The sequence below is a fragment of the Cricetulus griseus genome, chromosome 2 (assembly GCF_003668045.3).
Source record: "Cricetulus griseus strain 17A/GY chromosome 2, alternate assembly CriGri-PICRH-1.0, whole genome shotgun sequence".
In the NCBI taxonomy this organism is placed as follows: Eukaryota; Metazoa; Chordata; class Mammalia; order Rodentia; family Cricetidae; genus Cricetulus; species Cricetulus griseus.
The window spans coordinates 375,934,353-375,956,769 of record NC_048595.1 but is presented as its reverse complement, the minus strand read 5'-3'; the positions used below and the strand labels follow the sequence as shown (position 1 = coordinate 375,956,769).

General features: G+C 51.6%; 2 protein-coding genes across 2 annotated transcripts; one reads left to right on the top strand and one right to left on the bottom strand.

The window, feature by feature from the left end:
- The first annotated feature begins 405 nt into the window (after positions 1-405).
- Positions 406-7,744, top strand: Lgals2 (galectin 2). The gene is made up of 4 exons (XM_027403961.2): positions 406-680; positions 6,165-6,247; positions 7,316-7,475; positions 7,575-7,744. Exons 1-4 carry the CDS (start codon positions 675-677, stop codon positions 7,716-7,718), a joined length of 393 nt encoding a protein of 130 aa, XP_027259762.1. The 5' UTR covers positions 406-674; the 3' UTR covers positions 7,719-7,744.
- A 102-nt stretch (positions 7,745-7,846) lies between these two features.
- On the bottom strand, positions 7,847-15,784 carry Cdc42ep1 (CDC42 effector protein 1). The gene is made up of 3 exons (XM_027403960.2): positions 15,627-15,784; positions 10,765-11,493; positions 7,847-9,500 (listed from the first exon to the last, which is right to left on the bottom strand). The coding sequence occupies exons 2-3, from the start codon at positions 11,225-11,227 to the stop codon at positions 8,779-8,781; spliced, it is 1,185 nt and encodes a 394-aa protein (XP_027259761.1). The 5' UTR covers positions 11,228-11,493; positions 15,627-15,784; the 3' UTR covers positions 7,847-8,778.
- Between the last annotated feature and the right edge of the window lie 6,633 nt (positions 15,785-22,417).

Sequence of the window (22,417 nt, the reverse complement as noted above, 5' to 3'; positions counted from 1 at the left end):
GGCCCTAGATGTTTCTTTGACTCTACCATGTATCACTTTTTAAATGTACATGTGTGCAGCTGGATGTGGGGCTTTTGCCTATAATCCCAGCACTTGGGGCAGAAGCAAGAGGATAATAGAGAGTTCAAGGCCAGCCTGGGCAAAATGGACAGACTGTTTCACAAGAATAAAAAGAAGAAACAAGTTCTATGTGTAATCAGAAAAAGAATGGATAAGAGAAGGAAAAACAATGTCTTCCAATGACTCATGACATCGCTGAAAATTAGAAGCTTGGACATTTTTTACAGAGCTAGCCTGTCTTTTTGTGGTTGTCGGAGCTGGGCTCAGCAGGGAAGTTGGGTAGCCTGCCAAGCTCTGGGTGTTTGCGGTTGTGTGGGGGTGGCACTAAGGCCTCCTCCCTTGGGCTCTGTGGAGAATGTGGGACTGGTAAGAATTGCAGGGAGGCCAGGAGGATGCTCAGGATCGGGAGGTGGGGTGAGGAGCCGTCTTCCTGTTTGTTGAGTACCTGCAAATATAGGCCAGGAGATATTAGGGAACAAAGGGCCAAAGTCCTTATTTATGGCCTCGGGGTAGTTAATGTGTAATATTCTGGAATATAAGCCTGACCAAGAGGTGATACCTTGAGCACGAGCCTCTTGGAGCGTCTGGGAGAGCTGAGGCCGGGAGCTGTCACCATGTCGGTGAGGATGCTGGAGGGCCCACTTCCCTCCTCTCACTTGTCTTTGCATGAGTGTGTGGGTTGGGGTGTTTTGGGGGTCCTCTATTGCTGCCTTTCTCTTGGTCTGTTTCTGCATGAGCATCAAAAAAAGAATGCTGGATTGTCCAGCATGGTGGCTCACACCTTTCATCCCAGCACTCAGGAGGCAGAGACAGGTGGGATCTCTATGACTTCAAGGCCAACCTGGTCTACATAGTGAGTTCCAGGACAGCCAGATCAATATATGTAGAGACCCCATCTCAAAAGAAAGAAAGAAAGAAAGAAAGAAAGAAAGAAAGAAAGAAAGAAAGAAAGAAAGAAAGAAAGGAAGGAAGGAAGAAAGGAAGGAAGAAAGGAAGGAAGGAAGAAAGAAAGAAAGAGAAAGAAACTTGGGTAGATCGTCTCTAAACCCCTTACCATTGAAGCTGTCTATCTCTGAGCTACCACCAGTCTCACAGCCACGACCTCTCTGTGGGAATGGTACTAGTAATATCAGTTGTGACTGTTAACCTCTATTGAGTCTCATAAAAAGAGAAGTTGAGGTGCAAGGGCTGGGGAAAGATTCCATATCAATGATGGAGTCTGTATTTACCATGTTTGAGGCCCTGGGTCTTATCTCTAGCACCAAAAAATATCATGTTTTTAAAGGAATCATGTGGAATCTAGCTTTGTGGGTAGAGTGCTTACTTGCCCAGAATGTATGAAGCCCTGGGTTTGATTTCCAGCACTGTATGTGGTAATGCAACCTGAAAGGCTAGCACTAAAGGGCCAGAGGCAGATGGGGCTCTGAATTTGAAGTCAACTTGGTCTACACAGTAAGTTCCTGGCCAGCCAGAGGTACATACTGAGATTTTGTCTCAAAAAAGAGAAAGAAAGAGGCTGGGCATGGTGGTGCACACCTTTAATCCCAGCACTCAGGAGGCAGAAGCAGGCAGATCTCTGTGAGTTTGAGGCCAGCCTGGTCTCCAGAGTGAGTTCCAGGACAGCCAGGGCTGTTACACAGAGAAACCTTGTCTCGAAAAACGAGAGAGAGAGAGAGAGAGAGAGAGAGAGAGAGAGAGAGAGAGAGAGAGAGAGAAGAGAACGACTAAAGCTCAAGATGATATTACAGGAGGCCACCATCTACAAATGGCAAAGGTGGTACACTCTGTTCAAGAGTGCAGAGCCTTTGTTCCAATCTGGCTCAGCTGTGGCTTGTGGTGTGATTTTGGACAAGTTGATGCCCCTCTCCCAGGGACTTGGTCTTTCCTGATGTGTATGGGATGGAACAACATGGCATTCTCTAGGGTTTAGATGGTAGGTTCATTTCCTAGAATTGTTGAGACAAACCACTTCAAAATAGGGAGCTCACCACCACAGAGATTACTCTCTTGGTTCTGGCCAAGTCTGGAATCCAGGGTGGGCAGGGCCTGGCATTCTCTGAAGGCTCTGGAGAGGAATTTACTTATCTACTCCAGTTTCCTGTGGATGTGGGCATCTGTAGGGCCCGTCTCCAGAAGCCTCATAACTACAGGGTTTGCCCCTCTGCATATCACCTTCCCATTGAGGGTGTGTTTCTGTGCCCAGTTCCCATCTCTTTCAATTAAAAAAAATATTTTGTGAGTATTTTGCCTGTGTGTGTGTGTGTGTGTGTGTGTGTGTGTGTGTGTGTGTGTGTGTGTGTCTATACCATGTGCCCACAGAGAGTAGTTAAAGGCATTGGATCCTCTGGAACTAGAATTATGGATGGTTGGTTGTGAGCCACCAGGTGGGTGCTGGGAACCAAACCTGGGTCATCTACAAGAGTAGCTCTAACCACTGAGTCACCACTCTGGCCGCATTTCCCTTCCTTTTACATTTAGGGCATTAGCTACAGTGGATTTAGAGCCTAGCCTAGACTAATATGATCACATATTAGGTTGTACCAAGACCCTATTTCCAAGGAGACAGAGTAGCAGATGAGATGAAAGGATGCCTGTGTTTGGCAAATGACATTATCCAAGCACGCAGGATGCCCACGTGACTGGGAAGGGCTAGTGATATCCTTGCCTCTGCCTCTCAGGGAGACCTTTGATGGCCCAGACACATCCTTGGCCTTTATTTTGTTCACCTCACCACTCTTTTACTTTCGTCATTCTCCTTCCAGATAACCCCCTCATAGCACCAATAGGGAACCCAGGTCCAAAGGGGTGAGGTTGGCCCCAAGTCACTTGGTCAGCTAGAGGTAGAGCTGGGGTTTGGTCCTATCCACCCCTACCAGCTCCACCACCTATGAACTGCCCCATCTCCCACTGACTGCCTTCTACCGCTCTGGTCTTAGACTTTGTTGAGTGGGGTTCAAGGCTCTGGGCCTATGCATGCTCCCAAGTTCTTATATACCCAGATGTACCCTTGACCCTGGCCTTTCTTGTGTTCTAGCTCCGTGGCAGCCCCCATCCCTCCTCTCAGGGGTTCCAGTTCTTCTGTTTTAGCCAGGAGATCAGGGATGTCAGGAAGGGTGCTTCTCCTCACTCCAATCCTGTCACTCATTCCACCATCTCAGGAAGCCAAGAGACAGTGGATGGCATCTTCTCATGGGAGCTGGCATGTGCACACACGCAGTGAGAATGTGACTGCCTTGTTGTCACGTCGCCTTAGCTCATCTGAAAGGAACTGTGGGTTGTCCTGTCAGGATCAACTCACATCCCAGGGACAGTTCTGCTACCAAGAGCCTGAAGAGAGTAGTGTGTGAGTCTGGCTAAAACCTAGAGTAGCTGCTTCACTTCCCACCTCCAGATCTCTCTGCCCCAAGAACACAGTGAGTCTAAGAAAGACTGCTAGGTTCTGGCAAGGAGGGGCCAGCAAACATGTGAGCCACTGCATGGCACATAGGAGGCCCCAATAGAGACCAGACCACCCCACTCCCCGGGGACAGGCCCAGAACCCTGCCCTAAGATGACTGCTACTGAAGCTGACACGTCCCTGCCATCAGAACCTCTGCAATGTTCCCTTTATTTTAAATGCACCCCCCAGTCCTGCTCTGTAGCTCATGCCTATAACCCAAGCACTCAGGAGGTCAATGTAGGAGGATCACCAGTTCAAAGCCAGCATGGGCTATAAAGCAGGTTATTTGGGCAGGGTGTCAAGCCTCCCTTGCGTTCACATCAGCCATCCTCCATCCTTCTTTGTAGTGAGAAAGGACTGATAACATTCCCACAGCTGTGCTCTTGACCTCACCCCCAAGCCCCTGCCCAGACAGGGGAGCTGATTCAGGAGCCCTTGGTAATGCTTGTCAACAAAATACAACAACACAAGGGGCTGGAGCGGTGCCAGCAGTTAAGAGCACTGGCTGCTCTTCCAGAGGATCTGGGTTCAATTCTCAGCAACCACAATCACTGTAACTCCAATTCCAGGGACATCCAATGTCCTCTTCTGCCCTTTGCAGGCACCAGGCACCAGGCATGCATATGGTGCACAGACATCCATGCAGGAAAAAACTTATAATAACGACAACAACAACAATAATAATAAATAATAACAATAATAATAATAATAATAATAAAATGATGATAATAATAATAGGCTGGAGAGATGGCTCAGTGTGTTAAGAGCACTGGCTGTTTTTCCAGAGGTTCCATCTCAATTCCCAGCAACCACATAGTGGCTCACAACCATCCATAACAGGGTCTGATGCCCTCTTCTGGTATGCAGTATACATGCAGAGCACTCAGACATAAAATTTAAAGTTTAAAAATAATAATACAAGGCAAGAAGAAACCAGACAGAGAACATGTCAATAGATGAACCCCAGAGTGCAGAAATGCTGTCCATAAGAGCTGCTCAACTCAGCTGTCACCCTCTGGTCACAAGTGTGAAGAATGGATACTTCAAAGCTGAGTTTAGAAACTCAGCCTGGACACTTCTTCTAACTATCAAAGATGGCAGACCCATCAGGGGCTGGAGAGCTGGCTCAGAGCTTAAGAGCACTGGCTGCTCTTTCAAAGGCTCTGGGTTCAATTCCCAACAACCACATGTTGGCTCACAGCTGTCTGTAACTCTAGTTCCAGGAGACCCGACACCCTCACTCAGACATACATGCAGGCAAGACACCAATGCACATTAAAAAATACAAATAAAAATTATAAAAACAAATTCATTTAAAAAACAGATAGAGGAACCAGCTGCCAAGAAACTGGGGTACTACTGGTAGAAGCAAGGGCAGAGGAACAGCTAGATAATACAGGGGTGGCCATCCTCCTTTTTGCCATTCCTGGGTCAGGTGCTGTGCTTGGGCCTCACAAACTGGATACTAAACCTCCTGCAACTTGCTTGAAAGTGGATGCTGCTGGTCTTGGGGTCTCTCTCAACATCTGTCACACAGACGGTGCTCAACATCTGCTTTTGACTTTTTTTTTAAAGGGGTGGGTTTGGAATTCTAGGACTTATGCATGCTAGGTAAGTGCTGTACCACTTAGCTACGTTCCAGCCCAGATTTTGTTGTCGACTAATTTTGTTGTTTGACAATTTTATATTCTCACATAATGTATTCTGATAATTCTCCCACACCTCCTTTTTAGTGTTATGTGTATGGCTGTATACACACACACACACACACACACACACACACACACACACACACACACACAAACACACGTGTGTGCAACCTTGGCTGTCACCCCCGGGGAATGCTGTCCCCTTCCTTTGAGACAAGTTCTCTTAGTAGACTAGAGTTTAAGATTAATCAACTACGGGAGGTGGTGGCACATGCCTTTGATTCCAGCACTTGGGAGGCAGAGGTAGGCAGATCTCTGTGAGTTCAAGACCAGCCTGGTCTACAGAGTGAGTTCCAAGACAGCTTCCAAAGCTACAGACAACCCTGTCTTGAAAAACAAAACAAAAAAGCATAAAATTAATTAATTAGGCTAAAATGCCTGGCCAGGGAGCCCCAGGGATCCTCATGACTCTGCCTCCCCTAACTTGGAATAAAAGCAGGCATCACCATATCTCATTGTTTTGGTATTTTGTTTGTTTTTTGCAACAGGGTTTTGCTCTGTATCTCTGGATGGCTGGGAACCTGCTATGTAACACAGGCCAGGCTGACCTCAAATTCACAGAAATCTACCCGCCTCTGTCTCCCAAATGCTAGGATTAAAGGTGTGGGCCACCATGCTCAGTCTGACGAGGTTATTTGTGCATTACACCCGTGTTTTGGGTGCGCTGAGGGCAGCATGTTACTTAAGCATTGGGAAACTGTAATATCTGCAGGGGTCAGGCTGTCCATTCTGTGACCCACCCCATCCCTAGCCATTGTTTTTTCTTGGGTTGTGGGGTGGAAGAGAGAGAAGCAGAGGGGGGGGGGGCTCTGGGAAGCCTGAGTCAGAGTGCTGTGGTCTCCACAAGGGCAGAGACGCAATGGAGTCATCCAGAATGGCGTGCTAGCGGGATGGCACGGTGGCAGGGCAATGGATTCCTCTCATGATTCCCTGAAAGAACTTTTCTGTTGCTCCAGGAGAAATTTGAGATCACAAACTTGGACATGAAATCAGGGATGACCCTGAAGATTAAAGGCAAGATCCACAAGGATGTTAACAGGTGAGCAAGGTGTGGGCAGGGCTGAGGACGAGGACTGGGACCCTCAAAGGCTCAGGAAGCAATGACTTTTTTTTTTAATATGCTCCTTACCATAGCCCTGCTGGCTCCTGTAAGGAGCCGTCTTTGCATCCTTTGGGTTAGTAACCTTCAGAATGTACGAACAGACACTGTGCTCTCTGCTCCTTGTCTCAGTTGCCACCACGGGGACAGGTAGAGAAGGGTGGCACTCGGTCTGCCCCAGCAGGTGTGGAGCTGTACTGAAGAGTACATGTTCTCCCTCTTAACCAGGTCCTGGTGACTCTAACCAGAGGCAGCCACCAGGGGGCAGCAAAGGTCCCGCTTGTTCCCGCTATCTGAGCACAGCAGTCGACTCCCCAGCAGGTCAGCACTAGGCTGACAAATATATAGCGTGATGCCAGAATTTTGTGTGATAAATCTCTAGCTCCTGTATTAGGAAGGAGACAGGCAGACACAAAGAGTAGGGACTCATCGGGCGGTGGTGGTATACGCCTTTAATCCCAGCACTCAGGAGGCAGAGGCAGGAGGATCTCTAGGAGTTCGAGGCCAGCCTGGTCTACAGAGTGAGTTCCAGGAAACCCTGTCTGGAATAACAAAAAACAAATAAAATAACGACAAAACCCCAACAACAATAAAAGAGTAGGAGCTTAGAGAGGGACCTACCCAGGTCTCTGGCTTGCAGAAACATGCAGATATGCCTGGTCTGAGAACCCCCACCCCTGATGGAATCCCTCACCCCAAATGTACTACTTTCAGGGACACTGAATGTCGAACCCAGGCTTGTCTTGTGATCCTGTCAAGCCCTGCCTGCATCCCTCTGGTGACAGTCCTTGAACTATCTCTCCCAGGACAGACAACCCTAATTCCTGAAGTTGTCACTATCAATTACCCTGTCAACAGCCTCAGTGCCTATTCCAAACAGAACGAGCCACTATTGTGCACAGCCAGTTGCAAGGCACAGATCTCAATCACAGCATATTCACTTACTCTTCTAGCTTGTGGTCAACCACGCCCCATCCTAAGCTGCTCTCCTGTCACTCCTCCCTATAGCTTCACCATTAACCTGGGCCAGGGGCAAGACAAGCTGAACCTACATTTTAACCCCCGCTTCAATGAATCCACCATTGTCTGCAACACTCGAGATGGCAGCAGCTGGGGACAAGAGCAACGAGAGAGCCACATGTGCTTCAGTCCAGGATCAGAGGTCAAGGTGAGGTCAAACAGGAGCCCAAACATGGCCCTCCTGCCCGGACATGGGAGCACCACCCGGCACCCCCAGGTCCTGCTGATATTCTCCCTCCCTTTGCAGTTCACCGTGGCCTTCCATAACGACGAGTTCAAGGTGACACTACCTGACGGGCACACGGTGACCTTCCCCAACAGGCTGGGCCACAACCACCTGCGCTACCTAGGCATGGATGGGCTCCACATCTCCTCCTTCAAGCTCGAGTGAGCATGCAGCTCTTCAGCTCACAAACCTGTTCCAGTCCCATCAGAACCACAGCCTTTAGGTCCTGCACTTCCCAGGATTCACTCACAGCTTCTGCCCTTCTTCTGACTAACTCCAAGGTCAACAGCAAATAAAAGAATCCAATTTTATTATTTCTACATTAAGAACTGTTAGCACTTCCCATGTGAGTTGGTGCTCCCCATCTTTGATATAAGGTTGAAAACTGAGGCACAGGGCGTAGCACTGTGGAGAGAAGATGGGAGGCGCCCCTGAGCCACCCTATACATGTAAACCTGCCTTCCTCCTGGTGACCTGAGCACCTGCCAAGCTGCCCCGTGGGATTATGGGGCAGATATTGGTTCCAGGCACCTGGGGCCAGGGTGTTCCAGGAACTGCAGATAAGGGTCCCACCTGGGCCTCTTATCATTGAGCATTCCAGGTTGGTTACTCATTACCGCGTCTGCCCCCCCCTTCTAGCTGGGGGGCCTGAAAGGAAGTCCTGTACTCTCCAAACTCCCAGCAGAGGAAAGGATATCTCAGCCAGGGCTGCCCCCTTGGCTTCTTAGGCAGTTAGCTTTTATCAGAAAAGCTTTTACGTTTAGGCACAGGCAGCAGGTCTGCGGTACACACAAGATGGAATCTGCTGCAAGGTCACACCTGACCTTTCTCTGGGAACCGAGGAGCCTGGAATAGGGCTATTGAGGACACAGTGGTGACCTTCTGGGGCAGCTCTAAATGAGCAGGGGCAGGCAGTCCCACTCAGAGACAATGGCCCTGTGTGGTCCTCCTCCCACCCCCACCTCACCCAGGAGGCATCTGGGGCACAAAAGCCACACTGTGAGGTCATGGGGTTGGCATGGGGTGTGGCAAAGGGCCTAGATGCAGTGGTGGGAGTTGGGTCAAGTCAGTAGGGACCCCCTCACCCATGCCTGCTTTGCATAGACCAGGAAGGATATGGGCTAACTCCGGTTGGGTAGATCTAGTTAGGTGATGGTGGGTGAGCTCAGTCCCTCTGCTCTCTGAGTCCTGAGGATGGCAGGACATGGAGCCCATGCCTAGTCCCTCACACCTTGACTTCATCATCTTCCTCAGCATCAGCAAATTCAAAGGCATTGACCTGCACCGTGCTGGGCACTGGGGCCCTGCCACTGGTAGGCGGTGCACTCCATTCTTCATTCAGGCTCTCCCAGGAGCCATGGACTTGTGGTAGCACCCCTGCCAGCTCCCGCCGAGCATCCATCTCAGTGTAGTGGCGGCTGGCCCGGCTGGCCCCCCAGCTGGCTCCACACCTGCCAAAGGGCATGTTGGGAGGTACCTGGGGATTCTCTCCAACAGGACTAGGCTTTGTCTCAGCCACAGTGTCCAACACAGCAGTTACCCCATTGGGGAAATGTCCATGGGATGGGGGTCTTGCTGCAGGAGCTGGGAGGCTTGTCTCGGGGTCTAGGGTGGTTATGGCACAGGCTGGGGGTTTTGCAGTAGGGGCAGGGGGAGTTGCTGCTGAAGTGGGAGGGTTGGCAGCAGGGATTGGGGTCTCAGCTGCTGGGGCTTCTGAAAGATTCATGGCCCCCATAAGCTCGCTGAGGAGGGAGGGGCCTAAGTCAAGGTCAAAACGGAAAGACAAGAGAGAGTCAGAGCGTCGAAGCTCTGGCTCACAGGGGAAAGAATTTTGCTCTTGGTCTTGAACATGATCCCGGTCCTGGTCCCGGTCACAGCCACGGTCTCGGTTGCTGTGCTTTTCCACACGTGGCAAGCGTGAGATGGTGCAGAACCCAGAATCCAGGCCTAGCAGAGAAATGGGGAGAATGTCAAGGCTGGGGTCTCTAGCCTGTTCAGGACAACCCTGACTTACCATGTGGTCCTTGGTAAGCTGTACCCTTGCAGGCCTCTACTTCTCTTACCTCTCCAATGTAAGGACCCCACAGCCTTCCACGTGACCTCTGAAACTTAACCTTGACCCCACTTTGCAGAAGAACAAATGGAAGTTCAGTTGGGATGGGACAGACCTTGCCCAAAGGCAGTCTGTCGGGCTTGAAACTATGCCTGCAGCTTGAATTTTTACACCCAATCCCTGGTGTGGACTTGGTCATAGCCCCTGGCTCCCTAATGAGACTGACTGCAAGTGAACTTGTGAGTTTATCTGTGGGGACGTGTAGGAACCAGAAGCCAGGGTCTGAACGGAGAAATCACCGGTTCTCAGGACAGGGACATGCCCTCCAAAGATTACCAGCCCAACCAGGACTTCCAGGTCGGACACCAGTGATGGAGTTCCCTGGACCTATAGTGGCAGCAAGACTGTAATGCAGAGCATAGCCATGAGGGGGCAGCAGTAACACATGGTCCCCCTGCCAAGGCCAAGGTGGCATTCACACCTGAATCAATTTGCCAAATTACAGGAGCCTTTGTTCAAATAACAGCTCTGTCATAAGCACCTGTTACAGAACTGCCTAGTGCATATCTGACTTTACTCAATCTTTTCCTGCTTTGTTTTTTGAGACAGGCTCTTGCTCTGTAGCTTAGGCTGTCCTGGAACTCACTGCATAGATCAGACTGGCTGGGCCTCATGACTTTACAGAATCTTAGCATTGCGACTAAGTGACCCATATAGGTGAGGACTGGAGCTCAGAGGTCCATGTGCTTACTGCAGTTGGAAGAACAAGGACTGGCAATCAGAGTGGGCTCAGAGAGCCTCACAGTGATACCCTCTGACACCGGGAAGCTGCTTAACGGAAGGAAACAGGAAGCAGGGAACTAGCCGGAGAGTCCGGAGATGGGAAAGGCTTGTTGAAATCACAGAGCAAGTTAGAGGGCTGCTAGAATACAGACTGTATTTCTATCTCAGCCTCAGAGTTAGGAGGCTTAAGAAGGCCGGCACCCACCTCCCTAATGCCACCACCACCCCTCATCCTTGGCATAGGTTGGGGGTCAGACTCCACTGGGAGATTTAGAGCTGTGGGGAAAGGCTATTATAAAGGCCTGGCAGAACCCCACAATCTCTCTGGGCTTGAATTCTGGCAGTGGAAAAGAGACTGTAAACCCAGGTCCTCACCATAACCATAGCGGCCATCTGTGGAGCTGGTAGGACTGCTGTCAAAGTTGAGCTTGCTCATCACCAGGCTGTCATAGGTGGCCTGGTTGAGCTGGGGCAAAGAGATGGCATTCTTGATGATGGGCGAGATGGCAGGTGGGGCAGGTGAGGGTGCAGGCGGGGAAGCCGTCCTTCGAGGTGGCACCCCCACCCTGCGCACCTGCTGGAGCTTCCTGGCCAGGAAATTTCGGGGTGAGCGGTGGGTGCTTCCAGAGCGGCCCCCATGGTTGCTGAGGAAGGAAGTATCACCGAAGACATCCCCACCACGGCCCACATGCATGGTGTGGCGGAAGTCTCCAAGTGGAGGGCTGATCATGTCTGCTGTCAGCCGCCTCTTCCCATGGGAACTGGACACCCATCCGACAGGAGACAGCTTGCCCAGGCTCATGGTGGGGGCTCCTGTGCCCCCCTGGGGGCCGGGCATCAGCTTTGGCTGCTTACAACTGCTGGTCCATGTCCACCTAGAGCCAGGGAAGATGGCAGGCTGGGCTCAGGGACCCTTCTCAGCCTCTTTCTGTTGACGAAGATGGCGGAGCAGAAGCCAACCCTCGACTCTTTTAAGGCGTTGTCCCCAGTGCCAAGGCTGGGGGAATCTATTGCTTCTCTTTCTCAGAGGCCCTGCCCCTGGCCCTGGCGAGGCTGGTGATAGAGAAGACACGAGATGAGTGGTCCCTGTCCTGGGGTGGAGACCTGGAAGGGCAGAGACAGCATTGTGGCATGGCAGTAGAAGAGGAAATCCGAGTTCAAATAGTAGCCATCCAAGAGAACAAATGAAGCTGCCTGACAATGTGCGGTTCCTTGATTAGAACCTGCAGAGTCCATGTGTAGGGAGTTCAAGGCGCTGGGGGTGGTGGTGACAGAGTGGAGGAATGCTTACTAAGCAAGCTTGAGGACCTGAGTTTGGCTCCCCAACAGCCATGTAAAAGTCAAGTGCAGCAGCATGGGCCTGTAATCCTCTAGTCTGGGGGGAGAGGGACAGAGACAGGGAGATCACGGGTAGTCTAACTCAAACAAACAAACAAACAAACAAAAACACAAGTTTCAGGTTCAGTGAGTGGCTCTGTCTCCAGGGACTAAGGAAGAGCGACAGAGCAAGACATCCAATGTTTTCCTCTGACTTTTATATGTGAGCACATGGACATAGGCACCCACATATATGTGCATGCCAGAGTTTGAGGACAAGTGGCTTGGATGGCATGGGAATCAGAAGTGTGGACGCCTCTGAGTGCCACTGCCTGACTCCATTCTGTTCCGAGTTCACAATAGGCACCAGTGAAGCAGGAAAGGGATCGCTATATAAACCCTGCAGGGCAGGTGCCAATGGCTCTCCTGCACAAGTCAGGCGGCTCACACACGAGACCTGCTGGAGGCACTAGCATAGGAATGAGAAACTGACTTGAAAGTGTAGTGACTGTCCTGTGGGCTTCTCGGGAAGAAACGAGAGAGGTGAGTTCCCCATCCCAGCAACCTTCAGCCCAGACAACATGCCTTTGCTGGCATATTCCAGTTCTCTGGGGGTTCAAATCTATTCTACCTGGAGAGGTCAAGAGAAAGGAGGCGCCCTGCCAAGGTCTTGTGAACTGCTGTGTACACAGCCTGCCACAGAGCCAGCAGAACCCTCTGCCTCCAAGGTGCTTCCTGGAAAAAGGATCCTGTGGTCAGAAGTGGCTTTTTCCAGCCGGCTCCTGCACGCTTGAACAGATTGAATGCCCTAAGAAGGCCTGGAGAAAGGGCTTTATCATTTGGTCAGGTTGATGGAAGAGCCTTGTTGGGGAACACGTTTTTAGGGGAAAAAAATAGTCCTATGGGTGCCAAAAGCTATTCCCTGCCTACAATTGTCCTTCCTGATCCCTCACCCACTTCCTCTGCTGTCCTACCCTTCTCAGAGGGCCCCTCTGTGTCCCTACTTCTCTTTCTCTAGGTGTCTGGAGGGCACTTAGGATCCTGTAAGCCCATACTCTGGTTTTGTTTGACCCAGAGAGGGCCACGCTTGTTCAAGGTCTCATCAAAAAGCTAGTCCAAACTTGAACTCGGGGCTTCTGACTCACATAAGCCCTTGCCGGCTTTCGGGGCCCAGTCTTGTTTCCCTGAGCACTTTGAGGGTGTGGCGATGCCTGGATTTTCCTGCCTTTCTCCCTCCCAGCGCTTAGCACATGGCCAAATCTACAGCCAGCCTAATCATTAGCTGAGATAACCTTCCGGCCAGAGGACCACCCCCTGCCACCTTCTGAGGGGGTAGAGTAGACTGGGGACTCAGAGTGCTCACCCTTTGACCTTGGGCAAGTCACCACACACCTGTTCAACTGATAAAGATCTAGACCTGAGTTTCAACTTTTTTTTTTTTTAAATTTTCTCAACCCTAGTTGCCGCCTGCAAGCATAAAATTCTCAATGCAGCCCTTCTATGTTATTTGAAATTCAAAATAGGTTAACTAACAAAATAAAACAAAGAGGAGAACTGGACAAAGCTTGCTTTGTTTTGGGACCGCATTCTCTTCCTTCCCACCATCGGATCCTCCTCCAATCCTAGCTCCTCCCCCCTGGGGGGGTGACTTCTGAATCATCCCTTTCCCTGGCACCCCCAGCTCCGAGAAGTCCTCGTGGAATGTTTGCTGAAGTTATAAAGCATTCTGCTTGTTGTTGGCTGACCAATGACATGATGTCATTAGATGATTCTCCAACACCCCCTTGAGGCTAGAAGGCTGGCTCAGGCTACAAAGAGCACTGACATGCCCAGGGAACAGACTCATCCAAGGTCCCGTGGCAGGTAAACACCGGCCAGGTTTCCCAGCTCCACAGAAGACTAGTCGCTAAACTTTAGAGTCTAATGGAAGGAGCTGTGCAGCCGGATAGGGCTCACTTTGTAAAATGGCACATGGAGGGGTCAGCTGTGTCTACCATGTGAACACAGCCCCCACCCCCATCCTCTAACTTCTGAGTGTCTTCCAGGCTCCTGCCCCGACCAACCCCCTGACCAACCTTATGATGAAGCCACCTCCCAAATGCCTCTGGGTACATCTAGATAGCATTTTCTACATTTATACCATCTACAGCAGCAGAGTATCCTGGCCCAACTTCAGCTACTGTCTTCCCATGGAGAAAACAGAAGGGCCTCCCAGCCAGAGAAAGGAGGAAGGGGCAGAAGACATAAAAACTCAATTCCCCCACCCCAGAGCAGGCAGGCCTGGGCTCAAATCCAACACTTCCTAAGTAAGGGTCATCTTTTATTCTAGTGACCCTTGGTGGCAGCCACCTACCGCTTGGTGTTAGCCACAGACTACCCTGGCCTTTACATTCACACCACCTGTGCTGGGTGTTGAGCACAGGCCCCTTTTCTCAAAAGCCCAGGAAACAGCCCCTGTAAACGCTCAATTCACCCATTTTACCTGGGGAAAATGAACCCTAGGTCACAGAACAGAAACAGTGTGCGCGCTGGAGCTTGTTTCCGTTCTACCAATGCTGGCAGAAATGCTTTGCCAGTGGAGTGACAATGGCAGAAGTGGGGAAGTTATTAGAGGGAGGAATGCGGATCCTGGCTCTGCGGTTAAGCATCTATGACCTAGGCATGAGAGGCCACATGTGAGATGTCAGTATCCCCGGAGCTCTTAAATTTACTGATCAACAGTATGGACACGTGGCAAGAGCTCCCTTGGTAGTAATGACCACAGGGACAAGTTTGGGGGCTTTAGCAGGATGCATTCACTCAGAGGCCAACAATGATGGATGTGGAGGCAAGGAAGCCACTCCGATGGTGGGGAAGGACCAGGTGGTAGAGGTAGCCGCTTCTTGGAATACCCAGATACTCCCTCAGGCAGGTGCGCAAAGCCTGATTGGGGTGGGGTGGGGGGTGTACAGCTCTTTGACGTCAACTCAGGACGGTGGAATTCTGTTACTTCAGATGTCCCCAACCAGTGATGTTTGGGATTAGAAGTTAAATCCTCAGCACTTTGAGGTGGAAGACAGGGAAACTGAGGCCAGAAAGGGGGTAGTAAACTGCTAAATTTCACTGCCCTTAGGACAGGAGGAGGCGCCTCGGGCCATTAGGGAGCAAAGTGAGAGTTAAAACGCAGGGTTTTTGTTTGTTGACAAGGTCTCCCAATGTAGTCTATGCTGACCTCGAAATTGTGACCCTCCTGCCTCAGTTTCCCAAGTGTTGGGATTAACTTGGGTGCCACTACAGATTTACTAAGATGCCTCCTTGCCCCAGCATCCCAAATTAAAGCTAAGCAGCCCTCCACTCTGCCTTTGTGCTCTCTCAGCCTCAGTTTCCCGGTCTAGAAAACGGGCTTCAAACTTGGTGAGTCTTGCATAGTTGGGACAAGGGCAGAATCAGTTGTGATGGGAAGTTCAGGAAAGACTTCAACCGGGAAACATTCCCTTCTGGGGACCTCGGAGGGGAGACTTTGGAGTGCCCCTTACTCCGGTCCGGCGCGGGCAGCGGCAGCGGTGGCCAGAAGGGAACCGGACGGGATGACCTCATCCGTTGCTCCAGTCTGGAATGCAGCTGGGGAGGGGGCAGGGTGCCCTGTCCCTGTCCGTCCGCGCTCCCCCTTCCACCCCCCAGCTTCCCGCTACCGCGCTGGCGCCGCCGAGGGGCCCTGGGATCCTTTCCCTTCCGCTGCCCGCGCAGGAATGCGCATAGACGGCCCTGGGCTCGCCCTTTGCCCGCCTCTCGTTTAGTGCTCTGTCCGCCGATCCTTGGTCCCCTGTGCCCTCCCGCAACGTGACAAAACAACCCTAGAAATCTGCGCGTCCCGGCCTTCTACAGGTTGGCCCCATGCGCCCAGGACGGTGCGCACTCCCCCAGCCCGCGCCCGTGGTTACCTCGTGTCGTCGAGCCCGGGGGGTCCAGGGACCGGCGCGCTGGCGAGTCCCTGCGCAGCCCAAGAGTCGCTGGGCCGGTCTGCGCCGCCCTGGCCGCGGGCTTGGTGGCCGGATCCCCGGGCGGGGGCGGGCTGCGGGTTCCCTCCGCCCCTGCTCCGCCTGCAGCGGCCGCGCCCCCTCCTGGGCTAGCCACGCTGCGAGGGCTGTAGGGGCGCGGCGGGGGTGCCAGGCCAGGCCCCTGCCCGCCGCTCCTAGGCGGGGCGACCTCGGAAATGTTCTCTCTGTCCTGAGCCGGGACTGCCCAGAGAGGCCGGCCACTTGGACTCTTTGCTGCCCACTGCTCCTCAGATGACCTCGGGGAATCCAGGACTGACAACTTTGGCCTGGGTCTCTAGCCTTTCCTACTGGAGCTGGGGGAACTGGCTGGAAGACTTTGGATTTTTTAAAGTGTGGGCATTCACTCTTTCCCTTTCTCTTCAGCCCCGTCCTGGCCACCTAATACTAGCCCCATGAGATGCCAGCAGAACACTTAGCTTCTCTAGGGAAGAGTCTACATGTAGAGAGGCCACTAGCATGTGGTAATGTCATAGAGTCTAAAGCTGGTATGGCCCTTCTTCCTTCCTTGCGTTTCAGTGCCTCGGTTTCCCCATGGGGCTAGAGAGATGGCCCAGCGGTTAAGAGTGCTTCCTGCTCTTCCAGAGGATGGAAGTTCTGTTCCCAAAATAAACACATGCGCGCACGGAAGTGCGCGCAGACACACACACACACACACACACACACACACACACACACACACACACACACACAAATCTATTAAAGTGGAGTTATCAAACCAGTCATCAGTTATTACAGTATCTCCTGTTCCCTGCTCTAGCAACTAGGAGAGCTGTTGAACAGGTAAATGAGGTCACACCTTAGAGATCTTTAGTGAGGCCTCCCTACTTCAAAGAAGGCAACAGAGTCAGCCATGCTCAAGGAGAGATGGCCCACTACATCGTGTTGTACCCTCTTCAATTTGAGGACAGACAGGAATCCTGGAAGTTGCAAGTGGCACAGACAGGTCCCTAAGGCAGTCTGGCATTGGGATATTGAGCAAGGTTCCCGGAAAGAGAGGAAACTCAGGTTAAGGCCTGAAGAAATAGAAAGAGCAACAGAGAGCCTAGGGGGTTCACACACTGGATAGACTGTGGGCAAAGTCTCTGAGCTATAGAGCAAGGACAGAGCTGGGCAGCATTGTCCCTGCAGGGTGAGGAGCCATAAGGAGAGGCAGACAGAGGAGAGTGCTATGCTTCCAGGGTTGGCTCTCTGTATTATCACACTGGTCTCCTGGGGAGAGGGCCATTTTTCCCAGCTGGACAAATGATGAAACAAAGCATATTAGTACTTGCTCAATTGGCATGCAGATAAGATTGAGATATAGGTGGTTCGAGATCTTTCCCCCAGGGCAGCCCAGGGAAATCAGGAGGTGTTCCCAAGACTCAGAGGCACTGAAGCACATGGGTGAGGAGGCCGGACAGGACAGAACCAGGCCAGGGCCTGGGTATTTAACTATGGCCAGATGCCTGTGCATGTATAGATGCAATTAAAAATCTCCCAGCTTTTATTGAGCACCTCATGCATACTATTCATAATCACATTTAATCTCTGTGAGAGCCCTATGGGAACAATTGCATCATCATGTCCATTTTGCAGAAAAGTGAATTGACTTGTCCAGGGCCTCCTACCTTGGCAGGATGACCACATTTCCTGTTTGTCAAGAGCAGCAGTGTCCTGGCTTGATCATCAATACCACTTGCTTTTGCCCTCAAAGGTGCTCTGGTTAGCTGGAAACTCACTCGTCCCTCAAGCCAGGGTTCCTGGTGCAGCTCAGAAAGGAAACTATTTGGCTCAGTGTCAAAGACCCAGATTTCAAGGCTGCCTGTGAGCATGCTGTTGTCTTCTCTTTAAAATGGGTCTAGCTCCAGCGCAGGCAGTTACCATACCTGAGGGAGTGTTGTAAGCCCAAAGAAATGCCCAGAAAACTGTTTTGTTTATTTTGAGACAGCATCTCACTATGTAACCCTAGCTAGCCTAGAACTCATAATGTAGACCAGGCTGGCCTTGAACTCACAGAGATCTGTCTGCCTCTGCCTCTGCCTCTGCCTCTGCCTCTGCCTCTGCCTCTGCCTCTGCTCTAGGAGTAAAGGCCTGCATTACCACACCCAGCTGAGAAAGCTGTTTGGATGCAAGTGATTACCCTCTGTCCACTCTTATGCCATCCTCTATACCCTGGCTCAGTGGTTCAGAACCTCCCAACCTCTGGACCAGATTCCAGATACTCCATCTTTCCCAGCTGGCTGTGTGGCAATCTTCTAGGCAGACATTCTTGTCCCATTGTACAGCCGGATGAGCGGAGGGTGAGAAGAGCCCTTGCTCCTGTGCCAGGAGTGTAGGGGTTAACCTGCCAGATTCCTAATTACCATGCAGGATGCAGAACAAATGGCTCCCAGCTGGGGAAGGGAAGGAGAGTGGCTGCTGACTTGGTTGCCTGGGATTCTCCTGTGCTAAGGCACCAAGCCCTAGGCCTGTATCCTCTCAGGGCTCAGCTGCCCTGACTTCACCCTTACAGACTCGGGGGTAGGGACTTATGGGGAGGAGGTATTTCTAAGCAGGGAGCTCTCTATGGGCACAGGCTGAGATGGGGTACTTCCCACTTGGTGCAGCCTTCTGTAGAGTCCAGTGAGCAGAGACCCTTGGGTTGGGTGAGCTGGCTTGGCCACATCTGCCAGCCCTTCCTGAGCAGCATGCTCCCCTGAACTCCAAAGTCTGTCTGGACTGCTGGCCAGTTTATTCCTCTATTCATTGGCCCAGTCTTCTCAGTCCTCTGTCTCTTACTGTCCAAGGATCTATCCACCCACAGTTGCAAAGGCCCATTTATCCAGCTGTCCAGTTGCCTATCCCCTCCCACCTACCTCATCTCCATCCGTCCGTCCTTCCGTCCGTCCGTCCATCCGTCTGTTCGTCCATCCATCCACTTACTTGCTCATCCACCGGTCTCTTGATCTAAACCTATACCCACCCAATCATCCAGCTACTTATCCACTCCTCCACTGTTCCCCGGTCACCCATCCATCCCATCTACCCATCCATGGATGCTTCTGCTCCTCAGGCATCCACTCTTTCAGCCAGCATCCCTGACCATTACACATCTTCCCACCCAGTTTGCACCCCTCACATTCAATTATTCATTTTACTTTTCATTTGATGAGTCCCTTACACAAATTCACTCTTGGCTTCTGCTGGTGACCACATCTCTGAGCCTATGTGTGCACATATACATGCACACACACACACACACACACACACACACACACACACACCCTGCCATGCCCACTGATGGACCACTCAGGCCCTCCAGAAGCCATCTCTCAAGCTAGATTGCCTATGGTCTGGCCTCCATGTGGGCAGCTGTTTACCAGGGATCAGGCAATGAGATGCCTACTTTGTATTCCTGGCATGTTTGGGGAATGGTCAGGGCTATTACAAATGAAGGGTCCTTATCCTTTCACCAGGACACAACTTCATGAAGGCAGGCCTCTTCTTTTCAGGGGCTAGATTCCCATAGGGCTCAGATATGCATGGACACCTCAGAGGGAGCAGACAGCATTTTGGGGTCCCCAAGAGTTTTGTGCTGTGAGATGTCATTATTCCTAGGGGATAAGGCATGGGGCAAGGGGGTGGCTGCATCCCATGCTCTCCCTTGTAAAATCCAGGATACTTTTTTTTTTTTTAAAGACAAGATCTTATTATGCCCTGTTGGCTGGCCTAGAACTCACTATGTAGACCAGACTAGCCTTAAACTCACACATGCTGGGGTTAAAGGCATGTGCCACTATGCCCAGCCCCGGGATACATTACCTTTCTTTTCTATTTTTTTTTAACTATTTGAAATTTTTTAAATTTCATGTGTATGGGTGTTTTGCCTCCATGTACATCTATGCACTATGTGTGCCTGGTGCCTGCTGAGTCCAGAAGAGGTTATTGAATCCCCTGGAACTAGAGTTATAGATGGTTGGAAGCCACTACGTGGTGCTGGGACTCAAGCCTGGGTCTTCTGGGAGAGCAGAGAGTGTTCCTACTGCTGAGTCATCTCTCCAGCCCCTGCCCTGGAATACATTTCTTTTTTTCCCTTTCTTTCTTTCTTTCTTTCTTTCTTTCTTTCTTTCTTCCTTTTTTTTTGTTTTTTCGAGACAGGCTTTCTCTGTGTAGCTTTGGAGCCTATCCTGGCACTCGCTCTGGAGACCAGACTGGCCTTGAACTTACAGAGATCCACCTGCCTCTGCCTCCCGAGTGCTGGGATTAAAGGCGTGTGCCACCAACACCCGGCTCCTGGAATACATTTCTAAGTCAGGCAAAGTTAGGTTCGCATCTCAGCATTGCCTGCCACTGGCAGTGTGACCGTTTGCCTGGGCCTCAGTTGGACAGTCTATGACAAAGCATGGATGTCACAGCTGGTTCTGTGGTTGTGGCCGGAGAAAGGTGGTTGTTACAGTCTTTGTTTTCATTTACTTTTCCCATGGGCCAAATTCAACCTACATGTGCCAAGGGAAGAGCTGCTGGGAGAAGCCCTGGGCTAGGATGTGTGGGGATTGTCAGGGAAGGGTAGCTAACAGTTGCTTTCCCCAGGGATAGATTTAATGAGGAAGACAAGAGTCTAAAATCCTGGTCAAAGGAAACAGTGAATTATAACCCTGGCAGGAAAGCTTCTTGGAAAAGATGGCATTTGAGCTGGGCCTTGTGGAGATGGAGCTGGGTTTGTGAAGGCAAAGAGGTGGAGGTGAGCTTGGGCACACCTAAGGATGGTTTGTGACTTGGCCAGGTAGAAGATGAGCTGCTGGCCTGCCTTCCCATGGAGTATGAAGTGAAGAGAGGAACTGAGGCACGCTGAAAGAGGTGTGTGGGGGCCCCATGTGACATAGGCCAGGCTGGTCACCTGGCCCTGGTATTACTCAGGTCCCTTTACTAACTGTTGGTGTTTTTCATTCCCTTGCTGACCTTAAATGCTGAAGCAGTTCTGAGAGATAGGAAACCTTCTGGAACTTTCTGGAAGGAATCTTTGACTTCTTCTTCCTCTCTCCTACCCAAGAACCCCAAGAATCAACTTGGTAGGGAGTCAGTGTTCATAACAGACTACTGGGGACACTGAGGACAGAGGATGAGACCTGTCAGGGCCACGTAGCAATGTGACCCCTGGGCTGTCACACACTCCAGGGTAGCTTTTAACGTAAGCTGTATCTTCTTGCTCCAAAGGGACTATAAAAGCAGCCCACAGTGAGGTCACAAGGAGACATCACAATTCCTGGAAGGCTTCCTGGACGAGGAAGAGGCTCTATGGATACAGTTAAGGAGGCTGTATAAACTAGAAGGCCCGAAAAGCAGGCTGGATACACTATGAGTATGTGTGGCATGTGTGCATGTAGCCACGGTCAGGAAGCATTATCTGAGGAGGACTGACATCTCAGAATTGGGGATGGCCTGATGACCACAGATGAGTGCCAGTCTGTCTCTCTTAGCTGCTTCTCAAGCCTGGGTGTGAAGGGGTTCTTGAGTGCCATGGGGCCAAGACAGGAGTTAATCCCAAGGATTTCATGGGGTGTGGAGCTAGAGGCCCACAGAGCACAATTCAGAGACAGCTGTGGAGCCAGAAACGCCTCTGGAATTCCAGGCTCTGGGAAAAAGGCAAGAACTTGGATGAGTTCTCTCCTGAGGAGCCTTCTGGGAGGCTTAGCTCTGGTTCCTAGCTCCCTGGTCCACAGGGAAATGCGGTAGAGAAGGACTCCCCCACCCCACTGCACACTGTCTCTCTTTCTCCAGGAGAACAAGACATGGGGTGGGGGGGAGCTGAGGAAGGGTGTGGGGCTGGTTCCTTGGCCCCACCCTGAGAAGGACACAGGGGAACATGGGGTGGGGGGGTTTGAGGAGCCTACAGTTGCAAAGGGTGGGAAGGACATCAGAAGAGGTCAGGGCCAGGTGACCCATTGTCCCCTGGGTGATGGGACTGAATACTTCCAAGCTGGCCAGGCCCAGGATGGAAGGGTGGGGAGGGGTCCACATCCAGGAGACCTTTGTTCTTTACTTGAGGGGGTGGGTGAGAGGGGAGGGGCTGGGGGACAGGAAACACGTTAAGAGCAGGACAAACAATAGCCTATTCTCTATGGTCCAGCCTGGCTGGAGAGATAGGCCCTTGGGCTGTGGGCCAGGCATGGGCTCTGATCATCACCAACACAGTCCTTCCAGCCTGGCCCAAGATATGTAAGTGAGGCTTCTCCACTGAACCCCCCGTGGGCTCTTGCCCATGGGGTTGACAGTCTCAAGTCCAGAAAGGAATGCACTGGCACTCCTGGCCCAGCCCCTGCTTCAGCCAATGGCACCTCTGTCCCTGCCTCCACCCCACCAGGCTTGCTGGCTCCTAGTTTCCTGTTCTCTTTGCTGATGATGGAAGGAAGATGGTCAGGGCTGGACCCTGCTGTGTGGAGCTGGCAGGCTGGGCTGGCTGTGTTCTTTTTCATCCTCACAGTCCATTGTCCAGTGAGGACACGGGGCCGAGGGCACACAGAGACTTCCTCCTGGGGAGTGTGAAAACTGCCCTGAAAAGTGGGTCTATGGCCCCTCACAGAACACTCAAGGCTTTAAGATCACACACAGTCCTCTCCCTCTCCCTGTTAAAGTGTCAGAAGGAGTCCCAAACGTGGTACCCACTTCCTCCTGGGGTAGGAATTGCCGAACATGTCTGATGGACAGCTGCTACACAC